Source organism: Pseudophryne corroboree, chromosome 4, assembly GCF_028390025.1.
Source record: "Pseudophryne corroboree isolate aPseCor3 chromosome 4, aPseCor3.hap2, whole genome shotgun sequence".
Classification (NCBI taxonomy): Eukaryota; Metazoa; Chordata; class Amphibia; order Anura; family Myobatrachidae; genus Pseudophryne; species Pseudophryne corroboree.
The window spans coordinates 572,505,090-572,528,872 of NC_086447.1; the positions used below are offsets into that span (position 1 = coordinate 572,505,090).

Here is a 23,783-nt window from a genome sequence, read left to right on the forward strand (position 1 = left end):
CTCATGTTGATAAATGGTGCGCTCTGAGCCTGTCTCCTCATATGTAGGATCTCATAGGGGCATCCTCTAGTGTTCATCCCCTAGTGCCAGTGTCTTTGGGGGGAAGAGCCTCGCGCATGTTCTGTTCCTCCATCTTAGTGACAGTGTGCAAGTTAAGTCTGAGAGTTGAGACCGGAGAGCAGAGATCACTGCCAACAGAGAGTGAGAGACTTAGTGTTCTTGCGTGTACCGCGCACTGCCGGAGCTATCATAGAGCCAGGCGGTGCATTCCCTTCACAGCAGGAGTCAGACTGACGGACGTGCAGTCCTCCATCCCTTACCACCGGAGACATCCCCTGCTGACATACCGCAGCCACATGAGCATACCGATAAGTACCGCTACCATCACTGTGTAACTCTGTCTGATATAAGGGGTCAATTGCCTATTATAACAATACATCCAACTCACCAGCGTGTATACTGAATAACCCTGCATTGCTGTTTAATCTCATTAAGTGTGTGGACTAACGTCACTGCACCAGGCATCGCAATACTCTGCCAACACCTCAAGCACCCAAAGCATAATCCCCGATAGGAAGTTCTTCATAGCTGCACTAATACAGGGGCCCAGGAACTTATCCCGAGTCCCATGTGTTATCGCCTACAAACGTGGGGTTTTTTTCAGCCGGAAAAAAACAGACTTTAATAGGATTATCAACCTCATACCAACGGCAAGGGCTGAGAAGAATAACTTTGGTCTTCAGCCCATGCATGGGGTCAGTGCTGAAAGTAGGGTGGTACGGAGTACAATTAAGAAACATGGTGGTAGTACGCAGTACCACCAGCCCACCTGGGGCATAATTTATAAGGGGCAATTTTGGAAAATGGTGTCAGTGGTATAACTGTGTGTGGTGTAATATGTAATAGGCATAACGATGTGTGGTATAATATGTAATAGGCATTACGATGTGTGGCATAATATGTAATGGGTGTTAACGGTGTCTGGCATAATGTGTAATGGGCATTACGGTATGTGGCATAATGTGTAAGGGGTATTACGGTGTGTGGCATAATGTGGCCATGCCCCTATTGTCATGTAGCCATGCTGGTCATGCTTTGGGGGGAATTCCCATGCAATTTGTGTAAGGATTTTTAACTCTTTCGTTACATTGACACACTGATTGCATGCTTCTGCAGGCACGCTGTACAAAGGCAGGGTTTTAGAATTCGGACACAAGATGACTGAACTCGCACACTATTAAACAGTACTATGTGTGATTGCATAGATCACCAGCAAACATAATTTGGTCAAAGAAGATTCTTAGCAAATTTGAGTGTTTAATCTTGAAAAAACTCTCACATATCAATGCACAGCTGTTGAAACTGAAGCCAAACACGATTCTTTTGTATATCTTCCTCACTGTCCAAGGTGCACGGACAGTACTTTAAGATTACCACATATTAACCATAAGTGAGCCTTGAAATTTTGCTAATTTTCTGTAAGATTCTTTTAGTGTCACTTGCTATCTCCATGTCTTCTTTTTGTTCCAAAAATAATTATTTTTACACTAGGTTTGTGAAATTTCTACTAAATTCTGTATACAAAGGGGTTAAATAAAAATAGAACCATAAATAAAAAGTTTGTTTATATGTACGAACAGACAAATTAATGGATAGCAAAATTATATTTTTATGTTGTGGAAAACTGGTACGTGATGGAATTTTTTGTGTGTATTTTTAATGATATCAGCACCTGAATATCCATGGAAAAGCGTGGCCATTTTTCCAAAAATGTTCTATCACGTACCTGTGTAATTAATGAGAGTGAGGGCACATCTGGACTGTCTTTATTACATGTAGCACATTTGTATTTTTGCCGATTTGTTTTACACTGAGCTAATTGCACTTGGAAATTCCCATCTCTACCAAAGTGCACCTTTAAGGTGCATAATACGTTTTATAGAAAGTATAAGACAAGACTTGCCCTGCAAGCTCAGAGTTGGTGCAGATGTTCTTTTATGGCATCGTAATGACTGTGAGTCTTCACGTAGCAGGTACTGCTCCTGAAAATACTCTATTCCTACCACTTTAACTCTTTATAGTTATCGCCTTCTATAATGTGGCACTCCAGTGCACTCTATTCCATACTTCTCATAGAACACCCTTACTATCATCAACACCTCCTTCTAGTAGCCAGTGCAACCTCTGTCAGTGCTACCTTCTCCATCCGCAAATTCATGTTCTATGGAAGAAATGGGATGTAGTTGTTATGATCCCGGCGGTCCACATACCGACGCCGGGATCCCAGCCACCAGAATGCCGGCAAGGGGCCCAGGACTATTCCCACTCGTGGGTGCCCACAACACCCATAGAGTGGAAATAGAACCTGTGGTGAGCCCGCAAGGGGCTTCGTTGCGCTCGCCCCTCTGTTGGCATTGTGGCGGCCGGGATCCCAGCATCGGTATGCAGACTGCCAGAATCCCGACCGCCATTCACCCATACCCAACCCGCAGAAATCTATGTGCAAACAAGGCCATACCACTAAGATTATGCTTTAATGTGATGTTGATGTGTATTGGCCATTTGCAAATAAGTCTCTGTGAACCGTCACATTTTATGATTCAGAGTGAGTAACACAGAGCAAAATATAAAATGTATACTTTTTTTTAATACATTGATAACACAATATCAAAATCATACAGCTAGAAATATCACTTGCAGTTTACACAGATTTATGATAAGTTCTTAAACCATTTGGCCGTAGCGGAGACATTTTTATGTTTGTCCTAAATTCTTTTATCAATTCTCCCTTCCAGGAGCTCAGCAAATCAAAAGGCTTTAATAAATCGGTGGAAAATCTCTTCCTGTCTCTCACATCACAAATGAAAAGTAAGTATGGTCTGAAAACATAGAAACCTCCCAAATCACTAAAGTTGCTGTGCTAACAATAAAAATGACAGGTGAAAAGTAATTAAGTTCCAAATGGATAGTCGCCCGTGATCCCTGGAACAGTCCAGAGTACTACTAGTACTGTATAGCCTTCCTGGACAGTCTTTTTAGTTCCACCATCAAATGTTATGTAGAAATTTCTTCCCCGGAGAGCTGGAGCAGCCCAAGCTTCACCTACTGAATGAAAAGGTCAGAGGACATAAAAGGTCAGAAGTTTTATCTTGTGTAGGATTTATTGGTCCTCATCACAGGAATCTGCAGAGAGAATTTCTTGTGACTTCCTTTAAAGTACCTGTGCTATTTAATAACCTTTAACTGTGTTACTATAGTTCAGAAAGTCATATTTATTGTGCCAGTAGTTCTCATATCTGCCCCAGTTGAGAACTGAGAATGTACCCTATATTTTTAAGCAAGCCCTGGATCCCGGAAGTCTGCATCCCGCCCGCCAGAATGCCAGCAGGGGGCGAGCGCAATGAAGCCCCTTGCAGGCTCGCTGTGCTTGCCACGCTGCAGGTTTGGTGGGTGTTGTGTACACCCATGAGTGTGAATTGTACCGGGATCCCGACCGCCGATAACGTGAGTACATCCACCTGGAACAAGTGAATATTTATAGAAGGGGAAGCATGACTGAGCTAGGAATAAGCTGGGTTTACTTGGATTTACTCGGTTCTCAAAACGGCACCTTATTGGCTCACGGATGTCACGTGTTTTGGATAGCCAATAAGAAAAATCCGGATAAAACCAACGTAAATTCTGGTGTTAAATCCGAACCCGCTCATCTCTAATTAAAATAAATATATATATATATATATATATATATATATATATACACAGTGGGGATTGAAAGTTTGGGCACCCCAGGCAAAAATGTATTTTAATGTGCAAAGAGAAGCCAAGGAAAGATGGAAAAATCTCCAAAAGGCATCAAATTACAGATTAGACATTCTTATAACATGTCAAAAAAAGTTTGATTTTATTTCCATCATTTACACTTTCAAAAGAACAGAAAACAAAAAATGGCATCTGCAAAAGTTTGGGCACCCTGCAGAGTTAATACCTTGTACTGCCCCCTTTGGACAGCTGAGACCTGGCAGTGTCATGGATTGTTCTCAATCATCGTCTGGAAAGACCAAGTGATGTCAATCTCAAAGGTTTTAAAAGCCCAGACTCATCTGACCTTGCTCCAACAATCCGCACCATGGGTTCCTCTAAGCAGTTGTGTAGAACACTGAAACTGAGAATAGTTGACGCTCACAAAGCAGGAGAAGGCTATAAGAAGATAGCAAAGCGTTATCAGATGCCCATATCCTCTGTTCGGAATGTAATTAAGAAATGGCAGTCATCAGGAACAGTGGAAGTTAAAGCAAGATCTGGAAGACCAAGAAAAATATCAGACAGAACAGCTCGCAGGATTGTGAGAAAAGCAAGTCAAAATCCACGTTTCCTCCAGGAAGATCTGGCAGACACTGGAGTTGTGGTACACTATTCCACTATAAAGAGATACTTGTACAAATATGGTCTTCATGGAAGAGTCATCAGAAGAAAACCTCTTCTACGTCCTCACCACAAAAATCAGCGTTTGAAGTTTGCAAATGAACATATAGACAAGCCTGATGCATTTTGGAATAAAGTTCTGTGGACCGATGAGGTTAAAATCGAACTTTTTGACCGGAATGAGCAAAGGTACGTTTGGAGAAGGAAGGGCACAGAATTTAATGAAAAGAACCTCTGTCCAACTGTTAAGCATGGGGGTGGATCAATCATGCTTTGGGGTTGTATTGCAGCCAGTGGCACAGGGAACATTTCACGAGTAGAAGGAAAAATAGATTCAATAAGATTCCAGCAAATTTTGGACGCTAACTTGATGCCATCTGTGAAAAAGCTGAAGTTAAAGAGAGGCTGGCTTCTACAAATGGATAATGATCCTAAACACACCTCAAAATCCACGGTGGATTACATCAAGAGGCGTAAACTGAAGGTTTTGCCATGGCCTTCACAATCTCCTGACCTCAACATAATTAAAAATCTATGGATAGACCTTAAAAGAGCAGTGCGTCACAGACAGCCCAGGAATCTCAAAGAACTGGAAAACTTTTGTAAGGAAGAATGGGCGAAGATACCTCAAACAAGAATTGAAAGACTCTTGGCTGGCTACAAAAAGCGTTTACAAGCTGTGATACTTGCCAAAGGGGGCAGTACAAGTTATTAACTCTGCATGGTGCCCAAACTTTTGCAGACACCATTTTTTGTTTTCTGTTCTTTTGAAAGTATAAATGATGGAAATAAAATCAAACTTTTTTTGACATGTTATAAGAATGTCTAATCTGTAATTTGATGCCTTTTGGAGATTTTTCCATCTTTCCTTGGCTTCTTTTTGCACATTAAAAAGAATTTTTGCCTGGGGTGCCCAAACTTTCAATCCCCACTGTATGTATGTGTGTGTGTATATATATATATATATATATGTGTGTGTGTGTGTGTGTGTGTGTGTGTGTGTGTATGTATGTATATATATATATATATATGTATGTATGTATATATAATATATATATATATATTGGAACAAAAAGCCCGGCACTCCCACAAAAAATATATCAACTTGCCCCGGTGCCCTCAGGAACGACTGACATAGAAGAGAAAAACTGCGGCACTCGGGGACTGATGAAAAGATGATGTATTCAGCAATACATAATTAACATCAACGTTTCGGGGATTTTAACCCCTTTTTCAAGACACTCACACAGGTACATCTTGAAAAAGGGGTTAAAATCCCCGAAACGTTGATGTAAATTATGTATTGCTGAATACATCATCTTTTCATCAGTCCCCGAGTGCCGCAGTTTTTCTCTTCTATATATATATATATATATATATATATATATATATATATATATATATATTATAGGCTATTTGTTAGTGGCAGCACTCACCAGACTTAAGGGCCCTACACATTAAGCGCTCCGCTGCTCAACAGTGGATACGGCCAACGGGCGACCCAGCGACGGGGGAAGGGGGGCAGTGACGGAGGGAGTGAAGTTTCTTCACTCCCCACGTCACCCGGCTCCATAGCAGTGCAGGCAAATATGAACGAGATCATCCATATTGGGGGCCGCGCATCGTTCATCGCTGGTGCCTCCACACTCAAAGATATGAACGGTATCTCGTTCATTAATGAATGAGATCGTTCATATCTTTGGATATCGTCGCCCAGTGAGCAGGGCCTATTACACTGCTCTGCTGCAGTTTTTTTAATATATATATATATATATATATATATATATATATACACTGCTCAAAAAAATAAAGGGAACACTAAAATAACACATCCTAGATCTGAATGAATGAAATATTCTTATTAAATACTTTGTTCTTTACATAGTTGAATGTGCTGACAACAAAATCACACAAAAATTATCAATGGAAATCAAATGTATTAACCCATGGAGGTCTGGATTTGGAGTCACCCTCAATATTAAAGTGAAAAAACACACTACAGGCTGATCCAACTTTGATGTAATGTCCTTAAAACAAGTCAAAATGAGGCTCAGTAGTGTTTGTGGCCTCCACGTGCCTGTATGACCTCCCTACAACCCACACAAGTGGCTCTGGTAGTGCAGCTCATCCAGCATGGCACATCAATGCGAACTGTGGCAAGAAGGTTTGCTGTGTCTGTCAGCGTAGTGTCCAGAGCATGGAGGCGCTACCAGGAGACAGGCCAGTTCATCAGGAAACGTGGAGGAGGCCGTAGGAGGGCAACAACCCAGCAGCAGGACCGCTACCTCCGCCTTTGTGCAAGGAGGAACAGGAGGAGCACTGCCAGAGCCCTGCAAAATGACCTCCAGCAAGCCACAAATGTGCATGTGTCTACTCGAACAATCAAAAACAGACTCCATGAGGGTGGTATGAGGGCCTGACGTCCACAGGTGGGGTTTGTGCTTACAGCCCAACACCGTGCAGGACGTTTAGCATTTGCCAGAGAACACCAAGATTGGCAAATTCGCCACTGGCGCCCTGTGCTCTTCACAGATGAAAGCAGGTTCTCACTGAGCACATGTGACAGACGTGACAGTCTGGAGACGCCAAGGAGAACGTTTTGCTGCCTGCAACATCCTCCAGCATGACCGGTTTGGCAGTGGGTCAGTAATGGTGTGGGGTGGCATTTCTTTGGGGGGCCGCACAGCCCTCCATGTGCTCGCCAGAGGTAGCCTGACTGCCATTAGGTACCGAGATGAGATCCTCAGACCCCTTGTGAGACCATATGCTGGTGCGGTTGGCCCTGGGTTCCTCCTAATGCAAGACAATGCTAGACCTCATGTGGCTGGAGTGTGTCAGCAGTTCCTGCAAGATGAAGGCATTGATGCTATGGACTGGCCCGCCCGTTCCCCAGACCTGAATCCAATTGAGCACATCTGGGACATCATGTCTCACTCCCTCCACCAACGCCACGTTGCACCACAGACTGTCCAGGAGTTGGTGGATGCTTTAGTCCAGGTCTGGGAGGAGATCCCTCAGGAGACCATCCGCCACCTCATCAGGAGCATGCCCAGGCGTTGTAGGGAGGTCATACAGGCACGTGGTGGCCACACGCACTACTGAGCCTCATTTTGACTTGTTTTAAGGACATTACATCAAAGTTGGATCAGCCTGTAGTGTGTTTTTCCACTTTAATATTGAGGGTGACTCCAAATCCAGACCTCCGTGGGTTAATAAATTTGATTTCCATTGATAATTTTTGTGTGATTTTGTTGTCAGCACATTCAACTATGTAAAGAACAAAGTATTTAATAAGAATATTTCATTCATTCAGATCTAGGATGTGTTATTTTAGTGTTCCCTTTATTTTTTTGAGCAGTGTATATATATAATATAATATATATATGTGATGTCTGCCATAATGTGTAAAAAGGGGACTCTGTCTGCCGTAATGAGTAAAAAAGGGGACGCTGTCTGCCGTAATGTGTAAAAAGGGGGACGCTGTCTGCCGTAATGTGTAAAAAGGGGGACGCTGTCTGCCGTAATGTGTAAAAAGGGGACGCTTTCTGCCGTAATGTGTAAAAAGGGGGACGCTGTCTGCCGTAATGTGTAAAAAGGGGGACTGTCTGCTGTAATGTGTAAAAGGGGCTCTACCTGGTGTAATGTGTGTAAGTGGCGCTACTGTGCAGCGTAATTTGAATAAGGGAGACTACTGTGCACCGGTAATATGAATTGGTATTATTTTGTGGTCACGCTCCTTCCCCATGAAGCCACGCCCCTATATATTTTTTGCGCGCTTACGGCGCGCACTGCCCCTATCTTGCATGGGGTGGGGGGGCGCCAATGCCATTTCTTGCACACAGTGCTAAAATGCCTAGTTACAGCACTGGTGCAGTGTGTATAACGTGCTCTGCCTGGCGCAAAATGTATAATGTGCTTTATCTGGGGCAATGTGTATAATGGGGTAGTATTCAAGTGACCGGCGGTCGGGAGACCGACAGTCGCATGACCTCCTCCACCATCCCGACCGCTTACTATCCCGATGGTCGGCATGCCGACCAACAGAGACTATTCCCACTCGTGGGTGTCCACGACACCCATAGAGTGGGAATAGAACCCGTGGCGACCTCAGGTCACCACCGAGTCCGCAGCATGGCGAGCGCAGCAAGCCCGCAAGGGGCTTGCTGCACTCGCCCCTCCCCGCCGGGATCCCGGCGTCGGTATGCTGCCGGGATCCCGGCGTTGGTAAGCTGACCGCCGATCAGCCATACTACACCCGTATAAGGTGCTCTGCCTGGCGCAACGTGTATACCATGCTCTACCTGGCGCAAAGTGTAGAATGTGCTCTATCTGGCGGAATATGTATAACGTGCTCAAACTAGCACAGTGTGTATAGGAGGTTCTACCTGGTGCACTGTGTATAAGTGGCACTACTGTACGGTGTAATGTGAATTGCCACTATTATGTGGCAATGCCCCTTTCCCACTAAGCCACGCCCCTAAATTTTTGCGACGCGCCTAAGGCGTGCATTTTACATGCATTCATGTGTGCTGGCCTTCTGAGCAGTAATCTCTCCCACTTGACGGACTCCACACCCTCAACAGTCCGCCACCCCTATTAGGGCTGCTTCCATAAATTTCCCGGGCTGGTTTTTGATCCCAATCCGCCCCTGACTGGGAGCTTAAGTCAGGAGGTAAAGTTCACTGATAATTGAACTTTGGCAAAAGCTGGTTCTACCAAGTACTAGTCTGCAGGGCTTGAATACTTACACAAGTTGCATTTTTTTAGACAATCTGGACACAAGCAGTGAATTATGAGTTGAAACTTTTCTTTAGTAGCCTACTGGTTTGAAATAATAATGCTGCCTGTAACAATCTATGTGTCATTTGTATTGCAGACAAATCTCTTCACTTGTTAGTAGGGAAGCCAATCCCGGGCCATTTTTTCAATCCCGGGTATCGGGATTGAAAAATGGCTAATCCCGGAATTCCCGGGATTGGCTTTTACCTAGGTGGCCGCCCCCTCGCCCCACCCCGCCTCGCACATATAACTCACCATATACAGGGGGCGGGCGGGAGGGAAACATCTTTTGAACGCTGCTGGCGGCTCCCACCAGCAGCTGACAGCGCAGCGTGACCTCTCACGCTGCGCTGGGGACCCGGAAGGAGGAAGCCGGGCAGCGTCTGAGCGTCCTGTGGACGCTCAACTCTGATCCCTCAATCCCCGGGATTGGAGCTTCCAATCCCGGGATTGAATCCCGCCCATTTTTGGGCCTAAATCCCAGGATCCCCAGGATCCCCCCGATCCCGGGATTGGCTTGCAAAAGTATTCAATCACTAACAAGTTGTTAGCGATTGAATACTTTTGCAAGCCAATGTACAGTATATAATTTAGTTAGAGAATAGCTACTAAGCGCTTCCTATATGTAGATGTTATTTGAGAAAGCTAATCCAAACTGTAGCCTACACTGGGTATAATTTGGCACTATAATGCAGGATGTAAGTCTCCAAAAATACAGTGCCTTGCTAAAGTATTTACCCCCCATTGCATTTTTCATGTTTTGTTGCCTCACAACTTGGAATTAAAATGGATTGTTTGAAGGTTTGCATCATTTCATTCACAGAACATGCCTACAACTCTGAAGATGTTTTTTTTTTTTAAATTATTATTGTGAAGCAAACAACAAATAGGACAAAATAACAGAAAACGTCAGCGTGCATAACTATTCCCCCACCTAAAGTCAGTACTTTGTAGAGCCACCTTTTGCGGCAATTACATCTGCAAGTTGCTTTGGATAAGTCTCTATGAACTTGCCACATCTTGCCACAGGGATTTTTGACCATTCCTCAAGGCAAAACTGCTCCAGCTCCTTCATGTTGGATGGTTTCCGCTTGTGAACAGCAATCTTCAAGTCTGACAATAGATTCTCAATTGGATTGAGATCTGAGCTTTGACATGGCCATTCCAACACATTTAAATGTTTCCCCTTAAACCACTCGAGTGTTGCTTTAGCAGTATGCTTCGGGTCATTGTCCTGCTGGAAGGTGAACCTTCGTCCCAGTCTTAAATCACAGGCAGACTGAAACAAGTTTTGCTCAAGAATATCCCTGTATTTAGCACCATCCATCTTTCCCTCGACTCAAAACAGTTTCCCAGTCCCTACTGCTGAAAAACATCCCCACTGCATGACACTGCCACCACCATGTTTATCTGTAGGGATAGTGTTCTTGGGGTGATGGGATGTGTTGGGTTTGCGCCAGACATAGCGTTTTCCTTGGTTGCCGAAAAGTTAAATTTTAGTCTCATCTGACCAGAGCACCTTCCTCCATACATTTGGGGAGAAGTCCACATGCCTTTTGGCAAACTCAAAACATGCCTTCTTATTTTTAACACTAAGTAATGGCTTTTTTCTGGCCACTCTTCCATAAAGCCCAGCTCTATGGAGTGTACGGCTTATTGGGGTCACATGCACAGATACACCAGTCTCTGCTGTGGAACTCTGTAGCTCCTTCAGGGTTACCTTTGGTCTCTGTGCTGCCTGTCTGATTAATGTCCTCCTTGCCCGGTCTGTGAGTTTTGGTGGCCGGACCTCTCTTGGCAGGTTTGTTGTGGTACCATGGCCCTCATTCCGAGTTGTTCGCTCGCTAACTGCTTTTAGCAGCATTGCACACGCTAAGCCGCCGCCCTCTGGGAGTGTATCTTAGCATAGCAGAATTGCGAACGAAAGATTAGCAGAATTGCGAATAAAAATTTCTTAGCAGTTTCTGAGTAGCTCGAGACTTACTCAGCCATTGCGATCAGTTCAGTCAGTTTCGTTCCTGGTTTGACGTCACAAACACACCCAGCGTTCGCCCAGACACTCCCCCATTTCTTCAGACACTCCCGCGTTTTTCCCAGAAACGCCAGCATTTTTTCGCACACGCCCAGAAAATGTCAAGTTTCCGCCCAGAAACACCCACTTCCTGTCAATCACAGTACGATCACCAGAACGATGAAAAAACCTTGTTATGCCGTGAGTAAAATACCTAACTTTTGTGTAAAATAACTAAGCGCATACGCTCTGCGAACCTTGCGCATGCGCAGTAAGCGACTAATCGCAATATAGCGAAAATCGGCAACGAGCGAACAACTCAGAATGACCCCCCATGTTCTTTCTATTTGAAGATGATGGATTTGATTGTGCTTCGGGGGATCATCAAAGATTTGGATATTTTTTTATAACCCATCCCTGACTTATAGTTCTCAACAACTTTGTCCCTGACTTGTTTGGAGAGCTCCTTGGTCTTCATGGTGTGATGCCTCTTGCTTAGTGATGTTGCAGCCTCTGGAGCCTTTCAGAAAAGGTGTGTTTATACTGACAGATCATGTGACACTTAGATTGTACACAGGTGGACTTTATTTCACTAATTATGTGACTTCTGTAGGTAATTGGTTGCACCAGAACTTTTGAGGGGCTTCATAGCAAAGGGGGTGAATACATATGCACATGCCAATTTTCAGATTTTTATTTATAAAAATAATTTTTTATATAAATCTTTCTCATTTCACTTCACCAACTTAGACTATTTTGTGTAGATCCATCACATAAAATTCAGATTAAAAAATAAATAAATTAAATTACAGGTTGTAATGTAACAAAAAAAGGTAAAAAGCCAAGGGTGTGAATACTTTAGCAAGGCACTGTATGTTCTTTATAGCTAATAAAATGAACAAGCATGTTGGTAAATGCAATTAGCAGATTGGCCCCTGCATGCTGTCATGTTTTAAACACACTAAATGGCAGCAGTAACACCCAGGGCTGCCATCAGAAATTGTAGGGCCTGGGCCTGCCTGAATAGGCAGACCCCTCCCTTCCCCCCACCATCATCTCCAGCCAGTACAAACACCTGCACTTTATCCTTTACAAATTACTAAAACTGCACATTCCTATATGGACAAATATAAAAGCCGGTTGCCGATGCTGGGATGAGGCCGCAAGAAAGGGGATGGCTGCAGCCAGGAGGTGGAGGGTTGCAGCGGCCTATGTGTGTGCGGGAAGAGGGGAGACGGTATCTAATCACCAGGGATTGGAATTTGGTGTCCGTGTCTGGACCACATCAGTAGCAGCACCATGGCAAAGGATTCTGGAGGAGGCAGCCATGGACTGGAGAAACAGCGCCGGCAACATTTCAAATTAGGAGACAACTTTGAGCCAATGGACCAGCAGCCAATCAAGAGCTGCTGCTGTGGGTTCTCCTGATTGGCAGCCAGTTTACAAGCTCCAATTGGCTTGCAGCCAGAGCAAATTCAAAATTCAGTCGGTGCTATCCTTCCTCCTTCCTGCAGACGGTGAGTGACCATCCACACCACTGACCATCCGAGCCCCCTTGCAGTTCAGGCAGTCCCCACTAATGGCAACTGTGATAACAGCAGAGCGGATCCAGCCACTTGGATGTCTCTCAGACACCTATTTGTTTCCCAGACTATATTCTAATCATATTCTCTCTGATCCTGAAGTCAGTAGCATGTTTTCAGTATTAGTAAAGAATGCAATTTTATTCAGTGTCGAAACAATCGGGTAACCTTATGTATTTTTGTTTTAGAAATCTCCAAGTCACAGAACGATATGTTGACTGACAAATTTTACCTAAGCACGGACTATGGGCGACATGCAGAGAGAAGGAAGGAAAGGAGGAGTCACTCAGACACTGCCATCAATATAGCGAGTCAGGTATGACTTCAAGGACAACTAAAGTGAAAAAGAATATGTTAATACATATAAACAATACTGCAAGCCATGGTGGGAAAATGTTTTACCCCTGCTGAGAGATCCCATACACACAGCGCCATGGACTGCCTGTCTGGGCCCTGGTAATGCAGGGGGCATGGCCTAATACCAGATGTGTGACCACACCCCTTTTTTAAAACCGTGAAAAATCCTTTTGCATATGTGCCATGGATCGGCACGGACCTGCACAGGGTGGTGCAGATGCTAACTCCCATACCCCACCCCCCCACACACACACCTTCCTACAGGTAGAGGACCCACCACAGCCCAGCACACAGTAGTTGTAATGGGCTGGGAAGAGAGGCTGCAGTGCAGGTAAGAAGTTGGGGGAAGGCATGGATCCCCAGCAGGCTCCTCCAACAAGCCCGGGTAATTAGTACAGGTTGAGTATCCCATATCCAAATATTCCGAAATACGGAATATTCCGAAATACGGACTTTTTTGAGTGAGAGTGAGATTGTGAAACCTTTGTTTTTTGATGGCTCAATGTACACGAACTTTGTTTAATACACAAAGTTATTAAAAATATTGTATTAAATGATCTTCAGGTTGTGTGTATAAGGTGTATATGAAACATAAATTAATTGTGTGAATGTACACACACTTTGTTTAATGCCCAAAGTTATAAAAAATATTGGCTAAAACGACCTTCAGGCTGTGTGTAGAAGGTGTATATGTAACATAAATGCATTCTGTGCTTAGATTTAGGTCCCATCACCATGATATCTCATTATGGTATGCAATTATTCCAAAATACGGAAAAATCCGATATCCAAAATACTTCCGGTCCCAAGCATTTTGGATAAGAGAGACTCAACCTGTATTCACTCCCACTCCACTCCTCTCGGCACCACTGCATGCACACACCTGTTTAAAAGTAAACTTTTACTATAGGAGGATGATTTTTCTTTAATCATATATATGATGTATCTTTGTTACAGCTAGAAAAGTCTAACAGCCTACACCACCTTATTTACAAAGCCAGGGAAGAAGAACTGCTAGGAATAAAAGATACAGGCCAAGAGACAGAAGAAATGACCGAGACGAGGAACAGAATATTCCTTGGGAGTAGGAAACAAGTAAGTATTTAATATGTATTATATAATGAACATTAAGGGCACACAAGTCCAAAAGGGGACGCATCTAGCAATTTGTAGCAGGTTCCAGTCCATGCACTCGAATTTTAGGAGGTTGCTTCAATACGTAAGATGGCAAAACCTCTCTTGTGTAATGTTCTCGATTTCATTCTAAATTCCTGTCAGGCCAGAGCAGGTAGACCACTGCTTCCTCCCACAGCCATTAGATTGTGCTTTATATTAGTCATACTGTCCCAATATCAGGTGTAAGATGGATGGGCTGCAGAAACATAGTCAGACATTGAGTGGCGTATCCATTACATGATGTTGTCACCATACACCTCAATAAGTTGATAATGAATTTCACCTGCTGTTGTGCCCCTTCGACACAGAAGTCTGATCGCACTTCAATGTTTCACCATGTTTCCGCCAGCCCTTTTTATTTCACAATGACATATATTTGGCCTTTACGAAAACCTAATGCAGTTCTCATTGAGGCAGAGCCAGATTAAAGGGGGAGCCCTGTTGGTAAGTACCTCGGGCCCCCCTTTTTAAAAGGGCCCCCCACAGCCACGCCACCCATCACACATCGGATCGCTGGCGTTTTTGGTGATGCAGAGGGGAGCCATGAGAGCCGGGACTGCCATCGCCCAGCTGCCTTCACGGCTTGTGGTGCCGCAGCGGCCGCACCATCGTTTGGCAGTGCACTGGGAAGCCGGAGCACAGTACCGCAGATCAGATCTCTGTAGCAGGGTGACATGTCACGTGCATTCGCATGCGTCTCCCATTGAACTTAATGGCATAGCAGGGTATACACATAGCATACAGCCTGCTTTGGTAACAAGACTTTGTGGTATCATGAGGTGTGATGATGATCTGAAAGATCTTTTACACCCAGCATGGGGTAGATGTAAGAGACAATACTAATGATGACAGTTGCAGCTGTAGATGGAAAAACCGTGGAAGTATGATTCCGTTCATGAGTCGTATGAATACTTGCACTAACAGCAGGTAGTAAATCTGACTGCCATGGCTGTCCATCCCCGTTTCTGCTTTGAGTCCCAATCAGGACATAGGCACCCAGGAGAGGGGTGCATATTGCTTAGCTTGCAGAGATCACAGTAGCAAATGCTAAAATAGAGTACATGTTCGGACAGTGTTATTAATATCTAATAATGTTTCATTCACCATGTAAAAGCAAAGAATAAATGAAAGTTTTTGTTACGTTCACATAAATACACACAACTGACATCCCCACATTTAACAGATGAAACAGAAGTCTGCTTTATTGATGCAGACCAATTGTTAATATCACTGGAATAATCCAAATAGATTGTAGCACCAGCATTACTATAGTATTAGCATAAATGGGAGGGATGCAGATGCACTCAGCCAATCAGAATAAAATGTCACTGGTCATCATTAGTTCTTATTTTGCGACAGATATTGAGCACTAAGTGATATGTCTCCAAACAGACGCATGTGTGCCTGCACGGGACGCAATTTGCGCAAACCTACCTTTCTCTGACGTCCTAAGTGGATGCTGGGGACTCCGTCAGGACCATGGGGAATAGCGGCTCCGCAGGAGACAGGGCACAAAAGTAAAAGCTTTAGGATCAGGTGGTGTGCACTGGCTCCTCCCCCTATGACCCTCCTCCAAGCCTCAGTTAGGTTTTTGTGCCCGGCCGAGAAGGGTGCAATCTAGGTGGCTCTCCTAAAGAGCTGCTTAGAAAAAGTTTTGTTAGGTTTTTTATTTTCAGTGAGTCCTGCTGGCAACAGGCTCACTGCAACGAGGGACTTAGGGGAGAAGAAGTGAACTCACCTGCGTGCAGGATGGATTGGCTTCTTAGGCTACTGGACCCTAGCTCCAGAGGGACGATCACAGGTACAGCCTGGATGGTCACCGGAGCCTCGCCGCCGGCCCCCTTGCAGATGCTGAAGAGAGAAGAGGTCCAGAAATCGGCGGCTGAAGACTTCTCAGTCTTCATGAGGTAGCGCACAGCACTGCAGCTGTGAGCCATTGCTCTCAGCACACTTCACACCAACGGTCACTGAGGGTGCAGGGCGCTTGGGGGGGCGCCCTGGGCAGCAATGAAAGTACCAATGCTGGCTAAAAATACATCACATATAGCCCCTGGGGCTATATGGATGTATTTAACCCCTGCCAGGTTGTCAGAAAAACGGGAGAAGAAGCCCGCCGAAAAGGGGGCGGGGCCTATTCTCCTCAGCACACAGCGCCATTTTCCTACACAGCTCCGCTGCTAGGAAGGCTCCCAGGCTCTCCCCTGCACTGCACTACAGAAACAGGGTTAAAACAGAGAGGGGGGGCACTTATTTGGCGATATTATTATATATTAAGATGCTATAAGGGAAAACACTTATATAAGGTTGTCCCTGTATAATATAGCGTTTTGGTGTGTGCTGGCAAACTCTCCCTCTGTCTCCCCAAAGGGCTAGTGGGGTCCTGTCCTCTATCAGAGCATTCCCTGTGTGTGTGCTGTGTGTCGGTACGTGTGTGTCGACATGTATGAGGACGATGTTGGTGAGGAGGCGGAGCAATTGCCTGTAATGGTGATGTCACTCTCTAGGGAGTCGACACCGGAATGGATGGCTTATTTAGGGAATTACGTGATAATGTCAACACGCTGCAAGGTCGGTTGACGACATGAGACGGCCGGCAAACCAATTAGTACCTGTCCAGGCGTCTCAAACACCGTCAGGGGCTTTAAAACGCCCATTTACCTCAGTCGGTCGACACAGACACGGACACTGACTCCAGTGTCGACGGTGAAGAAACAAACGTATTTTCCATTTGGGCCACACGTTACATGTTAAGGGCAATGAAGGAGGTGTTACATATTTCTGATACTACAAGTACCACAAAAGAGGGTATTATGTGGGGTGTGAAAAAACTACCTGTAGTTTTTCCTGAATCAGATAAATTAAATGAAGTGTGTGATGATGCGTGGGTTTCCCCCGATAGAAAATTATTGGCGTTATACCCTTTCCCGCCAGAAGTTAGGGCGCGTTGGGAAACACCCCTTAGGGTGGATAAGGCGCTCACACGCTTATCAAAACAAGTGGCGTTACCGTCTCCAGATACGGCCGCCCTCAAGGAGCCAGCTGATAGGAGGCTGGAAAATATCCTAAAAAGTATATACACACATACTGGTGTTATACTGCGACCAGCGATCGCCTCAGCCTGGATGTGCAGCGCTGGGGTGGCTTGGTCGGATTCCCTGACTGAAAATATTGATACCCTTGACAGGGACAGTATTTTATTGACTATAGAGCATTTAAAGGATGCATTTCTATATATGCGAGATGCACAGAGGGATATTTGCACTCTGGCATCAAGAGTAAGTGCGATGTCCATATCTGCCAGAAGATGTTTATGGACACGACAGTGGTCAGGTGATGCAGATTCCAAACGGCACATGGAAGTATTGCCGTATAAAGGGGAGGAGTTATTTGGGGTCGGTCCATCGGACCTGGTGGCCACGGCAACAGCTGGAAAATCCACTTTTTTTTACCCCAAGTCACATCTCAGCAGAAAAAGACACCGTCTTTTCATCCTCAGTCCTTTCGTCCCCATAAGGGCAAGCAGGCAAAAGGCCAGTCATATCTGCCCAGGGATAGAGGAAAGGGAAGAAGACTGCAGCAGGCAGCCCATTCCCAGGAACAGAAGCCCTCCACCGCTTTTGCCAAGTCCTCAGCATGACGCTGGGGCCGTACAAGCGGACTCAGGTGCGGTGGGGGGTCGTCTCAAGAGTTTCAGCGCGCAGTGGGCTCACTCGCAAGTGGACCCCTGGATCCTACAAGTAGTTTCCCAGGGGTACAGATTGGAAATTCGAGACGTCTCCCCCTCGCAGGTTCCTGAAGTCTGCTTTACCAACGTCTCCCTCCGACAGGGAGGCAGTATTGGAAACAATTCACAAGCTGTATTCCCAGCAGGTGATAATCAAAGTACCCCTCCTACAACAAGGAAAGGGGTATTATTCCACACTATATTGTGGTACTGAAGCCAGACGGCTCGGTGAGACCTATTCTAAATCTGAAATATTTGAACACTTACATACAAAGGTTCAAATCAAGATGGAGTCACTCAGAGCAGTGATAGCGAACCAGGAAGAAGGGGACTATATGGTGTCCCTGGACATCAAGGATGCTTACCTCCATGTCCCAATTTGCCCTTCTCACCAAGGGTACCTCAGGTTCGTGGTACAAAACTGTCACTATCAGTTTCAGACGCTGCCGTTTGGATTGTCCACGGCACCCCGGGTCTTTACCAAGGTAATGGCCGAAATGATGATTCTTCTTCAAAGAAAAGGCGTCTTAATTATCCCTTACTTGGACGATCTCCTGATAAGGGCAAGGTCCAGAGAACAGTTGGAGGTCGGAGTAGCACTATCTCAAGTAGTTCTACGACAGCACGGGTGGATTCTAAATATTCCAAAATCGCAGCTGTCTCCGACGACACGTCTGCTGTTCCTAGGGATGATTCTGGACACAGTCCAGAAAAAGGTGTTTCTCCCGGAGGAGAAAGCTAGGGAGTTATCCGAGCTAGTCAGGAACCTCCTAAAACCAGGAAAAGTGTCAGTGCATCATTGCACAAGGGTCCTGGGAAAAATGGTGGCTTCTTACGAAGCGATTCCATTCGGCAGATTTCACGCAAGAACTTTTCAGTGGGATCTGCTGGAAAAATGGTCCGGATCGCATCTTCAGATGCATCAGCGGATAACCCTGTCTCCAAGGACAAGGGTGTCTCTTCTGTGGTGGCTGCAGAGTGCTCATCTACTAAAGGGCCACAGATTCGGCATTCAGGACTGGGTCCTGGTGACCACGGATGCCAGCCTGAAAGGCTGGGGAGCAGTCACACAAGGAAAAAATTTCCAGGGAGTGTGATCAAGTCTGGAGACTTCTCTCCACATAAATATACTGGAGCTAAGAGCAATTTACAATGCTCTAAGCTTAGCAAGACCTCTGCTTCAAGGTCAGCCGGTATTGATCCAGTGGGACAACATCACGGCAGTCGCCCACGTAAACAGACAGGGCGGCACAAGAAGCAGGAGGGCAATGGCAGAAACTGCAAGGATTCTTCGCTGGGCGGAAAATCATGTGATAGCACTGTCAGCAGTGTTCATTCCGGGAGTGGACAACTGGGAAGCAGACTTCCTCAGCACGACCTCCACCCGGGAGAGTGGGGACTTCATCGGGAAGTCTTCCACATGATTGTGAACCGTTGGGAAAGACCGAAGGTGGACATGATGGCGTCCCGCCTGAACAAAAAACTGGACAGGTATTGCGCCAGGTCAAGAGACCCTCAGGCAATAGCTGTGGACGTTCTGGTAACACCGTGGGTGTACCAGTCGGTGTATGTGTTCCCTCCTCTGCTTCTCATACCTAAGGTACTGAGAATTATAAGACGTAGAGGAGTAAGAACTATACTCGTGGCTCCGGATTGGCCAAGAAGGACTTGGTACCCGGAACTTCAAGAGATGCTCACAGAGGACTCATGGCCTCTGCCGCTAAGAAGGGACTTGCTTCAGCAAGTACCATGTCTGTTCCAAGACTTACCGCGGCTGCGTTTGACGGCATGGCGGTTGAACGCCGGATCCTAAGGGAAAAAGGCATTCCGGAAGAGGTCATTCCTACCCTGGTCAAAGCCAGGAAGGAGGTGACCGCACAACATTATCACCACATGTGGCGAAAATATGTTGCGTGGTGTGAGGCCAGGAAGGCCCCACGAAGAAATTTCAACTCGGTCGATTCCTGCATTTCCTGCAAACAGAAGTGTCTATGGGCCTCAAATTGGGGTCCATTAAGGTTCAAATTTCGGCCCTGTCGATTTTCTTCCAGAAAGAATTGGCTTCAGTTCCTGAAGTCCAGAAGTTTGTCAAGGGAGTACTGCATATACAACCCCCTTTTGTGCCTCCAGTGGCACTGTGGGATCTCAACGTAGTTCTGGGATTCCTCAAATCACATTGGTTTAAACCGCTCAAATCTGTAAATTTGAAATATCTCACATGGAAAGTGACCATGATGTTGGCCCTGGCCTCGGCCAGGCGAGTGTCAGAATTGGCGGCTTTGTCTCACAAAAGCCCATATCTGATTGTCCATTCGGACAGGGCAGAGCTGCGGACTCGTCCCCAGTTTCTCCCTAAGGTGGTGTCAGCGTTTCACCTGAACCAGCTTCTTGTGGTACCTGCGGCTACTAGGGACTTGGAGGACTCCAAGTTGCTAGATGTTGTCAGGGCCCTGAAAATATAGGTTTCCAGGACGGCTGGAGTCAGGAAAACTGACTTGCTGTTATCCTGTATGCACCCAACAAACTGGGTGCTCTTGCTTCTAAGCAGACGATTGCTAGTTGGATGTGTAGTACAATTCAGCTTGCACATTCTGTGGCAGGCCTGCCACAGCCAAAATATGTAAATGCCCATTCCACAAGGAAGGTGGGCTCATCTTGGGCGGCTGCCCGAGGGGTCTCGGCTTTACAACTTTGCCGAGCTGCTACTTGGTCAGGGGCACACCCTGGCTGAGGAGGACCTGGAGTTCTCTCACTCGGTGCTGCAGAGTCATCCGCACTCTCCCGCCCGTTTGGGAGCTTTGGTATAATCCCCATGGTCCTGACGGAGTCCCCAGCATCCACTTAGGACGTCAGAGAAAATAAGAATTTACTTACCGATAATTCTATTTCTCGTAGTCCGTAGTGGATGCTGGGCGCCCATCCCAAGTGCGGATTGTCTGCAATACTTGTACATAGTTATTGTTACAAAAATCGGGTTATTATTGTTGTGAGCCATCTTTTCAGAGGCTCCGCTGTTATCATGCTGTTAACTGGGTTCAGATCACAGGTTGTACAGTGTGATTGGTGTGGCTGGTATGAGTCTTACCCGGGATTCAAAATCCTTCCTTATTGTGTACGCTCGTCCGGGCACAGTATCCTAACTGAGGCTTGGAGGAGGGTCATAGGGGGAGGAGCCAGTGCACACCACCTGATCCTAAAGCTTTTACTTTTGTGCCCTGTCTCCTGCGGAGCCGCTATTCCCCATGGTCCTGACGGAGTCCCCAGCATCCACTACGGACTACGAGAAATAGAATTATCGGTAAGTAAATTCTTATTTTTACAGTACTTTGTCGGGGTTTACTTACCTTCTGTGCCCACCGTCCCCTCACCTTCTTAGGGCAAGCGGTCGCAAGAGTAAAATGCATTTGCACATACACAGTAAAAAAATAAGATTTTAAACCTACCGGTAAATCTTTTTCTCGTAGTCCGTAGAAGATGCTGGGGACTCCGTAAGGACCATGGGGATAGACGGGCTCCGCAGGAGACATGGGCACTTTAAGAAAGACTTTAGATCTGGGTGTGCACTGGCTCCTCCCTCTATGCCCCTCCTTCAGACCTCAGTTAGAGAAACTGTGCCCAGAGGAGACGGACAGTACGAGGAAAGGATTTTTGTTAATCCAAGGGCAAGATTCATACCAGCCACACCAATCACACCGTATAACTTGTGATATACTACCCAGTTAACAGTATGAAAACAACATATCATCAGTCCAAGACCGATGAAAACTATAACATAACCCTTATGTAAGCAATAACTATATACAAGTCTTGCAGAGGTAGTCCGCACTTGGGACGGGCGCCCAGCATCCTCTACGGACTACGAGAAAAAGATTTACCGGTAGGTTTAAAATCTTATTTTCTCTTACATCCTAGAGGATGCTGGGGACTCTGTAAGGACCATGGGGATTATACCAAAGCTCCCAAACGGGCGGGAGAGTGCGGATGACTCTGCAGCACCGATTGAGCAAACAGGAGGTCCTCCTCAGCCAGGGTATCAAACTTCTAGAACTTTGCAAAGGTGTTTGAACCCGACCAAGTAGCAGCTTGGCACAGCTGTAGTGCCGAGACCCCTCGAGCAGCCGCCCAAGAAGAGCCCACCTTCCTAGTGCAATGGGCCTTGACCGATTTAGGTAACGGCAATCCCGCCGTAGAATGTGCCTGCTGAATCGTGTTACAGATCCAGCGAGCAATAGTCTGCTTTGAAGCAGGGGCGCCAATCTTATTGGCTGCATACAGGACAAACAGTGCTTCTGTTTTTCTGACTCTAGCCGCTCTGGCCACGTAAATTTTCAATGCCCTGACCACATCAAGGGACTCAGAATCCTCCAAGTCACGCGTAGCCACAGGCACCACAATAGGTTGGTTCATATGAAAAGATGAGACCACTTTTGGCAGGAATTGAGGACGGGTCCGCAATTCCGCTCTATCCATATGGAAAACCAGATAGGGGTTTTTATGTGATTAAGCCGCTAATTCCGACACTCGCCTAGCCGAAGCCAAGGCTAATAACATGACCACCTTTCAAGTGAGATTTCTCTGACGTACTAAGTGGATACTGGGACTCCGTAAGGACCATGGGGACTAAGGGGAGAAGAAGCGAACCTACCTAACTGGTGGTAGTTTGGGCTTCTTAGGCTACTGGACACCATTAGCTCCAGAGGGATCGACCGCAGGACCCGACCTTGGTGTTCGGTCCCGGAGCCGCGCCGCCGGCCCCCTTACGGAGCCAGAAGCAAGAAGTGTTCCGGAAAATTGGCGGCAGAAGACTTCTGTCTTCAACAAGGTAGCGCACAGCACTGCAGCTGTGCGCCATTGCTCCTCATGCACACCTCACACTCCGGTCACTGATGGGTGCAGGGAGCTGGGGGGGGGGCGCCCTGAGGGCAATATAAGACACCTTGGCTGGCAAATCATCACAATATATAGTCCCAGGGCTATATATGTGATAAATTACCCCTGCCAGAATCCATGAAAAAAGCGGGAGAAAAGTCAGCCGAAAAAGGGGCGGGGCTATCTCCCTCAGCACACTGGCGCCATTTTTTTCTTCACAGTGCAGCTGGAAGACAGCTCCCCAGGCTCTCCCCTGTAGTTTTCAGGCTCAAAGGGTTAAAAAAGAGAGGGGGGGCACTAAATTTAGGCGCAATATGTATATACAAGCAGCTATTGGGGGAAAAATCACTCAGTTATAGTGTTAATCCCTGCATTATATAGCGCTCTGGTGTGTGCTGGCATACTCTCTCTCTGTCTCCCCAAAGGACTTTGTGGGGTCCTGTCCTCAGTCAGAGCATTCCCTGTGTGTGTGCGGTGTGTCGGTACGGCTGTGTCGACATGTTGGATGAGGAAGGGTTACGTGGAGGCGGAGTAGAGGCAGATAAATGGGATGTCGCCCCCACTGTGGGGCCGACACCAGAGTGGATGGATAGGTGGAAGGTATTAACGGTGCTTTCTTAGGCTGTGAGGAAACCTGAGGTAAAAAATTTTCTTCCCAGCTGTTGCTGTGGATACGAGGTCCCAGAGACCATCCCCAAACAATTCCTCACCCTTATAAGGCAGAATCTCCATGTGCCTTTTAAAGGCAGCATCACCTGTCCACTGCCGGGTCTCTAATACCCTCCTGGCAGAATGGACATTGCATCAATTCTGGATGCCAGCCGGCAAATATCCCTCTGTGCATCCTTCATATATAAGACGA

The 23,783-nt window shown here is 46.2% G+C and overlaps 1 protein-coding gene across 1 annotated transcript in view; it reads left to right on the forward strand.

Annotated features, from left to right (window-relative positions):
- The window catches only part of SYTL3 (synaptotagmin like 3), a 170,817-nt gene that overhangs the window by 85,317 nt on the left and 61,717 nt on the right, over positions 1-23,783 (forward strand). Inside the window, exons 7-9 of the mRNA XM_063917458.1 lie at positions 2,796-2,868; positions 12,984-13,111; positions 14,110-14,247. Coding sequence (XP_063773528.1) covers positions 2,796-2,868; positions 12,984-13,111; positions 14,110-14,247 — 339 coding nt within the window. The remainder of the gene's footprint in view (positions 1-2,795; positions 2,869-12,983; positions 13,112-14,109; positions 14,248-23,783) is intronic.